Here is a 14907-nt window from a genome sequence, read left to right on the forward strand (position 1 = left end):
GCGTGGACAACATAGTGAGACCTCACCTCTGCAATAAATTTAAAAATTAGCAAAATAGAAAATTTACATTGGCAGGGTGGCCTGCACCTGTAGTCCTAGCTACTGAGTAGGCCAAGGTGGGAGGATTGTTTGAGCCCAGAGTTTAGGGCTGCAGTTAGCTATGATGGCACCACTGCACTCCAGCCTGGGCAACATAGTGAGACCCTGTTTCAGAAGAAAGAAAAGATGAAAATGGAATACTATGTATCTGAGGTCTGGAGTATGAATAATGCTGCTTTATTATTACAGCTTTAAATGTTTTTCTCATGGTACCGATTATTTGTTAGTGCATTCTCGTTAACACTTTACTCTTAGAAAAAGAGCAATTGTGAAAGTAAAATGTTAAATAATAATCACTGCTAGTAAAGGAGATACTCACTTGAAAGCTAAAATTATATCTGCATTTCCCAATTTCACGATTGCTAAAAAATTTAATCGTAGTTTGAGTATAGAAATTTACCTTTAATTGCCAGGCATGGTGGTTCATCCCTGTAATCCCAGCACTTTGGGAGACTGAGATGGGCAGATTGCTTGAATCTAGGAGTTTGAGACCAACCTGGGCAATATGATGAAACCCTGTCTGTACTAAAAATACAGAAATTATCTGAGTGTGGTGGCACATACACCTGTGGTCCCACCTACTTGGAAGGTTGAGTTGGCAAGATCATTTGAGCCCGGGAGGCAGAGGTTGCAGTGAGCCAAGATCACACCACTGCACTCCAGCCTTCGTGACAGAGCGAGACCCTGTCTCCAAAAAAAAATTGCCTTTAATGGCGAAACAGAAGGTATTTAGACGCTTCTCTAAAAATGCAATTTTGTATGACAAAAATTTTTTGGTCACATTTGCAGTTCATTCTGAATCTAGACTTGCTCAGCCTAATCAAGTTCCTGTACAACCAGAAGCCACACAGGTAAGAGTAGCTATTTTTTCAGGACCAGGTGAGTTAGCTCATGCCTATAATCCTAGTACTTTAGGATGCTGAGATGGGAGGATCACTTGAGGTCAAGAATTCAAGACCAGCCTGGGCAATGTAGCGAGCGAGATACCATCTCTATTTTTAAAATGTAATTTTAAAATATTTTTTCACTTTTGTTTTAATTAGTTCCTTGGTTACTTTCTTAGCTTATGACCAAAAGGTATGAATTTCATCAGTGTCCAAGTGTTCTGTTGGAATTCAACAAATTCATCGTAGTGGATAGCTGTCGGCCTTTATTTCCATATTTAGGTTTATTTTTCTTTTGATGACTTTTAAAATTTTTCTTGTGTTTTGCATTTTAAATAATTTATTATAATGAAAAGCTTTTTTTTTATTTAGAATGGAGATTTCCAGAAGGCATGATTTAGATGTTAATTCTAAAATTTAGTGCAGATATTGCCATCTTAGAAGTACCTGTGGAGGGCTTTTATAATTAGACTTGGGTTTATTTAATGTTGAGCTTCAAAAGTAGGTTTTTTGCAATTTTTATGTTTTATATTATACAAATTTAAAGAGAGATGGTAGTATTTCTGCCTTCTTTAGCAGTTATATCTATTTCTTAGCGCTATGTGTCTTAAAGGTAGCTTGTGTTTTTTTTTTTATTGTCAATTTTGTAAGCAGAAAGAAGCTTTGATTTCTTTACTTATGTCTAGGTTCCTTTGGTGTCATCCACAAGTGAGGGGTATACAGCATCTCAACCCTTGTACCAGCCTTCTCATGCTACAGAGCAACGACCACAGAAGGAACCAATTGATCAGATTCAGGCAAGTTCTGTTACCAGGCTGCATACATTTGATGAGGCACTTACTCATGAATTGGACAGAGGTACATTACCATTAATATAGTGATTCTTCTTGTTGGACCTACTTTGCTTTCATGAAATACTTGAGTTTGTTAATATACATAAGTTTGAGATTAATTTACCACTTTAGTACATCTGTTCACTTTATGTTTGGCTAAGTTTAGTTTACCACTAAAGTGCATCTATTCACTTTGTGTTTAGGCAACAATCTCTTTAAATACAGACCAGACTACAGCATCATCATCCCTTCCTGCTGCTTCTCAGCCTCAAGTATTTCAGGCTGGGACAAGCAAACCTTTACATAGCAGTGGAATCAATGTAAATGCAGCTCCATTCCAATCCATGCAAACGGTAAGCAAATTAACTAATATTAAGTGCTTAGCGTATAATGTAAATCATGCTAGATTTTCTTTTTTTTTTTTTTAATTTTTTTTTTTTTTGAGATGGAGTCTTGCTCTGTCGCCAGGCCGAAGTGCAGTGGCACGATCTCGGCTCACTGCAACCGCCACCTCCCGGGTTCAAGCCATTCTCCTGTCTCAGCCTCCAAAGTAGCTGGGACTACGGGCGTATGCTACCATGCCTGGCTAATTTTTCTATGTTTAGTAGAGACGGGGTTTTGCCATGTTGGCCAGGCTAGTCTTGAACTGACCAGGTGATCCGCCCACCTTGGCCTCCCAAAGTACTTGTATCAAAGTACTTGTATTACAGGCGTGAGCCACTGTACCTGACCTCCTTTTTTAAAAAAATTTTATTCTCTTAGCTCATTCCATTTTGCACATTGATGGAGTTTCAACAAAGGTCTTCATTTAGTTGTACTTGAGTCTGCGTCTTTCATAATTGTAGGGTATATTTAATTGAACATAAACTGATTATTCCAGAGATTAACAGATATTTTAGAGATAAATTTTAGCTTTGTGAGTGATGAATCGCATCATCTTATTTTGTAGTTTTACCCTTTTGATTTGATTAACAGAATTTTAAACATTGAGAGAAATAGGCTAATATAACATCCACAAAATTGTTACCTAGATTTGATAGTTGCCTTATTTGCTTAATCTTTTATTTTACTGAAGTATTTTGAAGTAAATTTCAGATGTTATGCTTTACCCTGATTCTTCAGCAAGTACCTTTACAGAATTTCTGGAAAACAATAATACAATAATCTGTGGGGCACAGCTAAACCAGTGCTCAGAGGAAAGTTCATATGATTAAATACTAAAATATTTAACCTTTGATTAAAATGTCAATAAAAATGAACAAACATTTCACCTAAAGTTCACAGAATAAATTTCTGTAAGTGATACTGCATCAGGAGTTTGTCTTACTGATAATTGATTGATTGAGACAGAGTCTTGCTCTGTCGCCCAGGCCTGGAGTGTAATGGCATGATCTCGGCTCACTACAATTGTATTTTTAGTAGAGACAGGGTTTCACCATGTTGGCCAGGCCAGTCTTGAACTTTTGGCCTCAGATGATCTGCCTGCCTCAGCCTCCCAAAGTGCCAGGATTACTGGTGTGAGCCACGGTGCCTGGCCAGAGTTTATATTTTAAAGATTTCTCATATATGTACAAGTATTTCCAAGGCTGCTGATTTCATGTCTTTTTTTTTATTTTTTTTAATTCTCTACCTCCATTTCACAGCATCTTACTATACTCCCCTTTAAGTGCTATATGGTATATATGTCTTTTTCCACATTGAAGCACTCGAAGGGTTTTTTTGTGTGTGTGTGATGTTTTTGTGTTTGAGACTTCTGTGATGTCTATTTATGTCTGAGGTAAAACCACCATTGAGTTTGGCCATGTTAAAAGCAGAGAATAAAAGGATGAACTAATCATTTACTTTATTTACTAACAGGTGTTCAATATGAATGCCCCAGTTCCTCCTGTAAATGAACCAGAAACTTTAAAACAGCAAAATCAGTACCAGGCCAGTTATAACCAGAGCTTTTCTAGTCAGCCTCACCAAGTAGAACAAACAGAGCTTCAGCAAGAACAGCTTCAAACAGGTACGAAATCCAGTGTCACCTCGTTGGCTCCTTGCTTTCCAGCACAGTTATTGACAGTGTTAGGACAGTGTAGACTTCAGAGTGGTGGTGTTTAAGAGTTTCTGTTTTAGTAGTAGACCGTAGGAATTTTTCATTGCAGATCATGAGTTAAATTGAGTCTGTACTTGTATATGTGAATTATATGCAATTTTGGGAGGCTTTATACCCATTTCCTTTTGTCACTGAACTTTCATAATATCTCTGCTGCATTGTGTAATTTATATGGAATTAAATTCGTTGCTTGAATTACCATAAACTACACTTTTTTTCTTGAGATGGGGTCTCACTCTGTCACCCAGGCTGGAGTGCAGTGCTGTGATAATCGGCTCACTGCAACCTCTGCCTCCTGGGCACAAGCAATCCTCCCTACCTCAGCCTCCTGAATAGCTTGGGAATACATGCATGTGCCACCACGCCCAGCGAATTTTTTGTATTTTTGGTAGAGTTGGGATTTCACCATGTTGCCCAGGCTTGTTTTGAACTCCTGAGGTCATGTGGTCTGCCCACCTCAGCCTTCTGAAGTGCTGGAATTAAAGGCGTGAGCCATTGCATTTGGTGATAAACTATACTTTTAATTGTTAATTGATTAAAGGCTTCTATCATGATATCTGGCATTTAAGTCAGTTAGACAAGTTAAGAAAAAACTCATGGTGGCTGCATTTCGTGGACTGGGTTGAAACGTAATCTGTTTTGTCAAATAAGGTCATAATTTGGCTAGTTACCATACCTGTTATAATAGTAATGTAGGTAGAGACACTTTTATTTATTTGAGACAGGTTCTTACTTCGTTGCCCAGGCTGGAATGCAGTGATGCCAGCATAGCTTACTGCAGCCTCAGACTCCTGGACTCCAGGACTCCAGGATCTTCCTCCCTCAGCCTCCTAAGTAGTTGGGACTACAGGTGCTTACCAACTCCCTGACTTAACTTTTGTGTTTTTTTTGTAGAGACAGGGTCTCCAGGAGCTCACTGTGTTGCCAGGCTGGTCTCCAACTCCTGGCCTCAAGCGAACTTACTGCCTTTGTTTCCCAGAGTGGTGGGATTATGGGCATGAACTACCTTGTCGTCTAGCCCAATAGAGATTCTTTAGATTTTTTTTTATTTTTAAGAAACGGGATCTCTGTCTGTCTCCCAGGCTGAAGTACAGTGGTATAATTGTGTACTGTAACCTCTAACTCCAGGGCTCAAGTGATCTTCCCGTCTCATGCCCACAAGTAGTTAGGACTACAGGCTTTTCTCAAAATTGGGGCCTCAAGTAGTCCTCCCACCTCTACCTTTCAACACGCTGGGATTATAGGCATGAGCCACCATGCCCAGCCAGATTCTTTAAGTCTTCTTAGGTCTTTTAATGTCTTCTTGAGGTCTTTGGTTCTTTAATTATTTGGAATTTAATTGGAATCCCACAACAAACTAGCAATTTCTGCTGAAATCAGAGGAGTTAATACTTTAGTCAGTCTGATTTTAAAAAGTCGTAAAATTTTCTAATTATTCAATTTATTGGTAAACTTGGATTAGCATTATAGATTTTTCAGTAGTAAATTCTTACATATCCTGTAGTATTCAGTATCACTAGTACGAATCTTGAATCTTCCATGCTCTGATAGAAATTACAGAAATTTTCAGTTATACTATGCTCAGCTTTTCAATGATAAAAACTAGTAGCGTGATCACGGCTCACTGTAACCTCTGCCTCTGGGTTCAAGGGATCATCCTACCTCAGTCTCCCAAGTAGCTGGACCTGTAGGCATGTGCCACCTCGCCTGGCTAATTTGTTTTTTTGTGTGTGTGTTTCACCAAATTGTCCAGGCTTGTCTCAAACTCCTGGTCTGGCCTCAAGTGTTCTGCCTGTCTCAGCCTACCATGGTGCTGGGATTACAGGTGTGAGCCACCATACCTGGCCTGCCAGGTGTTTTAAAGCTCTTTCACTGCCATATACTCAATAAGTTGGTTGTGGAGAAGGTATATTTGGAACCTTTGGACATTGTTCTGAATTTTTTTTGTGGTTTTTTTTTTTTTTTTTTTTTTCAGATGGTGTGGTGAAATTAAAAGCAATCAGTCATTTGACTTGGTTACTTTTGCCTTTGTACCCACTGATTTGAAACTGTCTTGCCCTTGCATCCTGCTTGACTTTCCTAATTGTGAGGCACTTGAGCTAGATAAACTTCTGTTACCATTTCAAAATACACATTAATTATAAATAATAATCTGATATTTTCAATGAAAACATAAAATCAGCCCATTTACCTTGCTTTATAAAGCACGTTCATACTACTACTGTAATTTTAGGTAGCCATTACCTCCTATTTGGAATATTGCAGTTGTTGCCTAACCTGACTCTTGACTCTTTTAGCTCACTCTGTTCTCAACACAGTAGCCAGAGTGATTTTTTTTTTTTTTTTTTTTTTTTTTTTTTTTTTGAGACAGTTTCCCTCTTGTTCCCAGGTTGGAGTGCAAGGGCACAATCTCGGTTCACTGCAACCTCCACCTCCTGGGTTCAAGTAATTCTCCTGTCTCAGGAGAATCAAGGGTTCTCCTGTCTCAGGAGATTTAAGAGTTCTCCTGTCTCAGGAGAATCAAGAGTTCTCCTGTCTGAGCTTCCCGAGTAGCTGGGATTACAGGCACTCGCCACCATGCCCAACTAATTTTTGTAATTTTAGTAGAGACGGGGTTACACCATCTTGGCCATCATGGTCTCGAACTCCTGACCTCAGATGATTTGCCTGCTTCAGCCTTCCAAAGTGCTGGGATTACAGGTGTGAGCCACTGCAGCCAACCTAGAGTGATCATTTTAAAATACAAAGTCAGATGTCTTTCCTATTTGCAAATCTTCTAGTGGCTTCCCATTGCATTTAGAAAAGAAATCCAAAGTTCTTACTTTGGTTTACAAAATCCTATATGATCTGGCCCCTGCCTTTATCTTGTTCTATATGCATATACTATATGCTTTTTCTTCCTTATACTCACACCAGTCAGGTATGCAGCAAGTTCTCTTTATTCTCAGGCCTTGATACTTTCCTTCTTGGCAAAACTTTATCCCACTGATAAGTATATGGATTGCTTTTTCTGTTTTATTTATTTATTTATTTAAGTTCATTTATTTTTAATGGAAAAATAGAAACCATAAATATATGTTTTTTTTTCTTTTTTAAATAATCACATACAGCATGCTGTGTTGAAAATGTGTGTACATTGTGGCCAGGCTTAATGGCTCGTACCTGTAATCCCAGCTACATTTGAGGTTGGGGTGGGAGGATTGCTTCAGGCCAGGAGTTCATGATGAAATAATATGTATGCATTGTGGGATGGCTGAGTCAGCCTAATCAACATTTGCATTACATTACATACTTGCCTTTTTTTGTGTGTGTGTGTGGTGTGAGCTCTTAAAAATCTACTCTTTATTTTCAAGAGTACTATAATACATTGTTATTAACAGGAGCCATCATGTCGTATAATAGATCTTTTAAATTTATGTCTCTTGTATTGCTTGCTTCTTGACTTCTTTCAAGTTTGTGCTTAAATATTGCCTCTCTTCATCACTTTTTCAAGTATAGCTCACTCATTTGGTACCTCATTTATCCTGTTTGGTTTTCACTTTGTATGTATACTTTATTCATTTATTATCTTCCATTAGAATAAAGCTTCAGTAGGCAAGATCTATGTGTTGGTAGGGTGAACTATGTGTTGGTAAGGTATCCCTTGTGTCTAGGACAGTGTCTGGCATGTTGTAGGCACTCTGATTTTTTTTTTTTTTTTTTTCCGAGACAAGAGTTTTGCTCTTACTTCCCAGGCTGTAGTGCAATGGCGCAATCTTGGCTCACCGCAGCTTCCGCCTTCCAGGTTCAAGCAATTTTCTTGCCTCAGTCTCTTGAGTAGCTGGGATTCCAGGCATGTACTACTACGCCTGGCTAATTTTGTATTTTTAGTAGAAATGGGGTTTCTCCATGTTGGTCAGGTTGGTCTCAAACTCCTGACCTTAGATGATCCACTCACCTCGGCCTCCCAAAGTGCTGACAGGCATGAGCCACCATGTCTGGCCTTTGTTGGTCTGTTTCTTTTTGAGATGGAGTTTCGCTCTTGGTGCTCAGGCCGGAGTGCAATGGCGCGATCTCGCCTCGCTGCAACCTCTCTCTGCCTCCCTGGTTCAAGTGATTCTCCTGCCTCAGTCTCCCAAGTAGCTGGGATTACAGGTGTACACTACCATGCCTGGCTATATTTTTATGTTGTTAGTAGAGACAGGGTTTTGCCACGTTGAACAGACTGGTCTCGAACTCCTGGCCTCAGGTGATCTACCCGCCTTGGCCTTCCAAAGTGCTGGGATTACAACAGGTGTGAACTACTACGCTTGGCCTGATAGTTGTTGAACAAATCATTTCAGTATATCACATCATTCTGGAAATTTTGTTTTAATTTGAATTAGTATCTAATCAGGAACAACATGATAAAAGAATCTTTGGCTTTTTAAAATGGCCTATAAGTTTATACTTTACCAAAATTTAAGTAGGAATTTGGGTATTTTAAGATAAAATGAAGGCTGGGTTTGGTGGCTCATGCCTGTTATCCCAGCTTTTTGGGAGGCCTGCTTGCTACCAGGAGTTTGAGACCAGCCTGGGCAATATAGAGCCCTACCTCTATAAAATAAATACAAAAATTAGCAGGACGAGGTGGCAAATGCCTGTAGTCGTAGCCACTCAGGAGGCTGAGGCTGGAGGATCACTTTGAGCCTAGGAGTTCAAGGTTGCAGTGAGCCATGATCAGGTGACTGCACTGTAGCCTCAATAACACTGGGTGAGAGAGCTAGACCCTGTCTCAAAAGTAAAAATTAAATAAAGATCACACTTAAGTTGTTCCGCTGTGAGTTCCTTCCTTCCTTTCCTTTTTTGAGACAGGGTCTGGCTCTGTCACCCAGGCTGGAGTGCACTGGTGCCATCTCAGCTCCCTGCAAACTCTGCCTCCCAGGTTCAAGCCATCCTCTCACCTCACCCTCCCAAGTAGCTGGGACCACAGGCATGCACCACCATGCCTTGCTATTTTTTGTATTTTTTTTGTTGTTGAGATGGGGTCTCACTTTGTTGCCCAGCTGGTGTCCTTGAACTCCTTAGCTCAAGCAATCTGCTTGTGTTGGCCTCCCAAAGTGCTGGGATTACAGGTGTGAGCCACTGCATCCAGCCTTGTTATCAATTTCTTACAGTGAGATTTGATCAAAATTAATAAAAGTTGTTATTGACAAAAAGTGATTTTAATGCATACAAGTGAACCTTTTTATATGGAAAATGTTATGTGTACTTGTCATTCACTTATTTTAAATTATGGGAATATAGTATAAGGCAGTCTATATAAAAAGATGACACTGAATGATTTAGTCGGTTTATTAAATAGTTAAAGAGGAGCCATGACTCTCTGTTTTCCTTCTAGATATTCCCTAGTGCTTTCATTGCAAAATAGAATTCTAACAACTATTAATGTATTTGGAGTTTCTTAAGGATGTAAAATAGGTCAGGTAAAGATTTTCAAGGGGAGATTTGGGTTGGCCAACAGCTTCTGACGCTTGTTGTTAATGTGTGGGCCTTCCTTTTTTCTGTTGTCTTCCTCACCTCCCAAAGATACTTTTAGCACCCTTTTTTTCTCCACTTTGAATTATAACATGGTTCCTTAGTATTTAATTTTTGAAAGTTTCTAGATTCTAGAACTCTCTCCATTACGGATGGAGCTTGTATATATGTTAGTGTGTACCTTCTAGAACCTTACCTTCAAGTGGGTTGAGTGCCATGTAATTGTCTTCTAAATTGGCCCTACTTGCCACTTAAAATACTTTCAATTGGAATTTGGCATTAAGGGCTATAAGCTGAAGGCCTCCTCTGATTAAGCTATGTAACTGATGGCATGTTCTATCATATGGCTGTTTAAATATGAGACAGTTGTTTTGCTAAGTACAAAAGGTTATTTAAAAGAATAAGAAAACTTCCACCACTAAGGAGCTTTATAAGGAAAAGAAGTAATTAAATGGTACTAAATGGTAATTGTAGTAAGTGTAAATCTTATTTTGGGTCTCTTGTGCTAAAAGGTAGATGCCTTTCAGGAGACGTTAATATAGCCTTTCATATAATTTGTTGTGAAAGCACCCTGCTTTCAAAGGTTTGGAATTGTGGTTGGAGAATTTTACCCCCATTAGATTAGTCTAAGGGTAGGAGAAAGGTAAGAGACTATTTATGTGTAGTTTTCCTTATTGTTGTATGCAAATTTAAGGATTAAACTTAAAGGAGACTGTATAAGACACTTCATATATATATATATATATATACACACACACACACACACACACATATTTGTCTGTGTGTACATACATGTGTGATGTATACTTTTTCTTTCTTTTTAAAATTATAGTGGTGGGCACATACCATGGTTCCCCGGACCAGTCCCATCAAGTGACTGGTAACCACCAGCAGCCTCCTCAGCAGAACACTGGATTTCCACGTAGCAGTCAGCCCTATTACAATAGCCGTGGTGTGTCTCGTGGAGGTTCCCGTGGTGCTAGAGGCTTGATGAATGGATACCGGGGCCCTGCCAATGGATTCAGAGGTAAAAAATAAAAAAAGGAAGTTCTAATGACCTTTTACTAGTTCAGGTTATTTCTTTATTTGTAACATACATCATGCAGTTTTTTGGGAAGGATGTGTCTGCATTAGCCTCTTATGTACAATTTAAACAAAATGTATAGTTTTGTACAGTTGTTATAATTTGTGTATTTGTATATTTGGTATAATTTATTTAAATAACAAATCATGGAATTTTTGTTCATTTGGTTATGTCAATTTCATGTCTACCACTATCTTGGAGGATAGTGTTTTCCACATTACCAAACCTTATGGGGATTGTTTATTATGTTTGTATGAGTGTGTGTGTGTGTTTACATGCATAGGTAGGTTAAAAGTTTATCTTTGGAGGGACAGTTAGTACTTACAGAAATTTATAAACAGATTGGATCAAGATAGGAAATTGGAAATTAATTTGAATCACTAGCCTGGCTTATAATTTTTTTACTGTTTTCCCATCTTCATTAATAAGAAGGTAAAATTTCCTTGTGAATAAGAAAATTATTTCTTTTCTTGTCCTAAATTTTAGGAGGATATGATGGTTACCGCCCTTCATTCTCTAACACTCCAAACAGTGGTTATACACAGTCTCAATTCAGTGCTCCCCGGGATTACTCTGGCTATCAACGGGTAGGTAAACCAGTTCTAATATAAGCGTGAGCTAAATAACCAATGAAAGTGGCTTAGTGTAGTTGCTTAATGAACCTAAGTAACTAATTTGGGGTTAACTTTATAGTGTCCAAGATACTCTTGAAACAAAAGCTTTTTAGCACTCACTATAAGTACTCCTTCAGTAAAGTCTGTTAAAGACAGTGATTTCCAAGAGCAGAGAAATACATTTCACTTAATGTTCTTGAGAATAGTAGAAGCACAATTACAAAATATGCTGTAGCTGTGATAAACTGAAGTGTCTAAAAGATTAAGGAAGATTTCTGTATTGAGTGTTAGAATGAAAGAATAGATGGGTAAGCATTTTTTAAAAAGTATCTTTTCAATACTAACTAGCTTGTCTTTTAGGATGGATATCAGCAGAATTTCAAGCGAGGCTCTGGGCAGAGTGGACCACGGGGAGCCCCACGAGGTAATATTTTGTGGTGGTGATCCTAGCTCCTAAGTGGAGCTTCTGTTCTGGCCTTGGAAGAGCTGTTCATAGTCTGCATGTTAGGAATACATTTATCCTTTCCAGACTTGTTGCTAGGGATTAAATGAAATGCTCTGTTTCTAAAACTTAATCTTGGACCCAAATTTTAATTTTTGAATGACTTTCCCTGTTACTATATAAATTGTCTTGAAAACTAGAACATATTCTTTTCCTCAGAAAAAGTGTTTTTCCAACTGAAAATTATTTTTCAGGTCCTAAAACCTGCTAAATGTTTTTAGGAAGTACTTAACTGAAACATTTTTGTAAGACATTTTTGGAATGAGATTGAACATTTATATAAATTTATTATTCCTCTTCATTTTTTGAAACATGCCTATTCTATTTTAGGGCCAGACACCCTTTAATGGCCAGATAAGCCATAGTTAACATTTAGAGAACCATTTAGAAGTGATAGAACTAATGGAATTTGCAGTGTCTTTTGGACTTCTATTAGTGATATAAATATCAAGTCTGACTTTTAAACAAAACTCCCAAATTCCTAACTTACTGAACTTTACTTAAAAAGGTTTGAAGAGTTTTTGTTTTTCTTTCACTATTAGAAAACTACTTCCCATTTTGACAGGATGTTAGCCTATTTAACAGTTAGAGCTAGCATTTCATATAGTCTGAAATTCTAAATGGTTCTCTGATTTGAGGGAGGTTAAACATCAAATAGGTTTCCTCTATTTATTGGCCATAATGTGTAAAATGTGTGTTAAGGAGGAATTACAAAGTACTTTGATTTGAATGCTAGTAAAAACTGGCCAGGAAAAAGGTACATTTTTCTAAAAATTAATGGATCACTTGGGAATTACTGACTTGACTAGAAGTATCAAAGGATATTTGCATGTGAATGTGGGTTATGTTCTTCTTTCCCACCTTGTAGCATATTTGATGAAAGTTGAGTTAACTGATAGCTAAAAATCTGTTTTAACAGCATGTAAAAAGTTCTTTTATCTGTTAAAAGTCATTATACAATTTTGAATGTTATGTAGTTTCTTTTTAACAGTTTAGGTAATAAGGTCTGTTTTCATTCTGGTGCTTTTATTAATTTTGATAGTATGATGTTACTTACTACTGAAATGTAAGCTAGAGTGTACACTAGAATGTAAGCTCCATGAGAGCAGGTACCTTGTCTGTCTTCACTGCTGTATCTATTCCCAACGCCTGATGACAGTGCCTGGCATATAGTAGGCACTCAATAAATACTTGTTGAATGAATGAATGAATGAGTACTGGTGGAATACTCCATTAGCTCTACTCTTCTTTTAGCTAAGAGAACATGAGCAAATTTGCGCATGACAACTTCCAGGACAGGGGAAACTTGAACACTGAAGAATTGACCTCTTAAGCCTAATAATGTGGTGACAGCTGCCCACATGCTTCTTACTTCAGATGAAAATCTGCTTGAAGGCAAAACAAATACTATTTGAAAGAAAAATCAAATGCCATTTTTGTCTTCTAGGTCGTGGAGGGCCCCCAAGACCCAACAGAGGGATGCCGCAAATGAACACTCAGCAAGTGAATTAATCTGATTCACAGGATTATGTTTAATCGCCAAAAACACACTGGCCAGTGTACCATAATATGTTACCAGAAGAGTTATTATCTATTTGTTCTCCCTTTCAGGAAACTTATTGTAAAGGGACTGTTTTCATCCCATAAAGACAGGACTACAATTGTCAGCTTTATATTACCTGGATATGGAAGGAAACTATTTTTACTCTGCATGTTCTGTCCTAAGCGTCATCTTGAGCCTTGCACATGATACTCAGATTCCTCACCCTTGCTTAGGAGTAAAACAATATACTTTACAGGGTGATAATAATCTCCATAGTTACTTGAAGTGGCTTGAAAAAGGCAAGATTGACTTTTTTGACATTGGATAAAATCTACAAATCAGCCCTTGAGTTATTCAGTGGTAACTGACAAACTAAAATATTTACCTTGAAAGGAGTGGAGTGTGGTTTGGCAGAACAACTGCATTTCACAGCTTTTCCAGTAAAATTGGAGCACCAAACGTTTAGATGCATACCAGATTATGCATGGGTCCTAATCACACATATAAGGCTGGCTACCAGCTTTGACACAGCACTGTTCATCTGGCCAAACAACTGTGGTTTAAAAACACATGTAAAATGCTTTTAAACAGCTGATGTTGTATAAGACAAAGCCAAGATGCAAAATTAGGCTTTGATTGGCACTTTTTGAAAAATATGCAACCAATACGGGATGTAATCTGGATGGCCGCTTCTGTACTTAATGTGAAATATTTAGATACCTTTTTGAATACTTAACAGTTTCTTTGAGACAATGACTTTTGTAAGGATTGGTACTATCATTCCTTATGACATGTACATTGTCTGTCACTAATCCTTGGATTTTGCTGTATTGTCACCTAAATTGGTACAGGTACTGATGAAAATCTCTAGTGGATAATCATAACACTCTTGGTCACATGTTTTTCCTTCAGCTTGAAAGCTTTTTTTAAAAGGAAAAGATATCAAATGCCTGCTGCTACCACCCTTTTAAATGGCTATCTTTTGAAAGGCACCAGTATGTGTTTTAGATTGATTTCCCTGTTTCAGGGAAATGACAGACAGTAGTTTCAGTTCTGATGGTATAAGCAAAAGAAATAAAACATGTTTATAAAAGTTGTATCTTGAAACACTGGTGTTCAACAGCTAGCAGCGTATGTGATTCACCCCATGCCACATTAGTGTCACAAATTTTATGGTTATCTCCAGCAACATTTCTCTAGTACTTGCACTTATCTTTTGTCTAATTTAACCTTAACTGAATTCTCCTTTTCTCCTGGAAGCATTTATATTCAAAGTGATGATTCCTTCCCTTAGATGCATAGGGAGAGTCTCTAAATTTGATGGAAATGGACACTTGAGTAGTAACTTAGCCTTATGTACTCTGTTGGAATTTGTGCTAGCAGTTTGAGCACTAGTTCTGTGTGCCTATGAACTTAATGCTGCTTATTGTCTCATTCTGACTTCATGGAGAATTAATCCCACCTTTAAGCAAAGGCTATTAAGTTAATCGTATTTTCTGTGCAAAAATTAAATTTTTATTTTCAGCATTTAGCCAAGGAATTTTTCCAGTAGGTGCTCAGCTATTTAAAAACAAAACTATTCTCAAACATTCATCATTAGACAACTGGAGTTTTTGCTGGTTTTGTAACCTACCAAAATGGATAGGCTGTTGAACATTCCACATTCAAAAGTTTTGTAGGGTGGTGGGAAATGGGGTATCTTCAATGTTTATTTTAAAATAAAATAAAATAAGTTCTTGACTTTTCTCATGTGT

At 37.8% G+C, this 14907-nt stretch overlaps 1 protein-coding gene across 2 annotated transcripts in view; it reads left to right on the forward strand.

Annotated features, from left to right (window-relative positions):
* The window catches only part of CAPRIN1 (cell cycle associated protein 1), a 51710-nt gene extending 36812 nt beyond the window's left edge, over positions 1 to 14898 (forward strand). The window contains exons 13-20 of one of the 2 annotated variants that reach the window (XM_074401297.1): positions 889 to 950; positions 1670 to 1780; positions 2020 to 2169; positions 3674 to 3824; positions 10243 to 10437; positions 10981 to 11081; positions 11469 to 11532; positions 13058 to 14246. In XM_074401297.1, coding sequence (XP_074257398.1) covers positions 889 to 950; positions 1670 to 1780; positions 2020 to 2169; positions 3674 to 3824; positions 10243 to 10437; positions 10981 to 11081; positions 11469 to 11532; positions 13058 to 13122 — 899 coding nt within the window. In that variant the 3' untranslated portion in view covers positions 13123 to 14246. Of the gene's footprint in view, positions 1 to 888; positions 951 to 1669; positions 1781 to 2019; positions 2170 to 3673; positions 3825 to 10242; positions 10438 to 10980; positions 11082 to 11468; positions 11533 to 13057 lie in introns of both variants that reach the window. The other variant, XM_003919974.4, reaches the window with a different exon arrangement.
* The last annotated feature ends 9 nt before the right edge of the window (positions 14899 to 14907 follow it).

Source organism: Saimiri boliviensis, chromosome 6 (assembly GCF_048565385.1).
Source record: "Saimiri boliviensis isolate mSaiBol1 chromosome 6, mSaiBol1.pri, whole genome shotgun sequence".
In the NCBI taxonomy this organism is placed as follows: Eukaryota; Metazoa; Chordata; class Mammalia; order Primates; family Cebidae; genus Saimiri; species Saimiri boliviensis.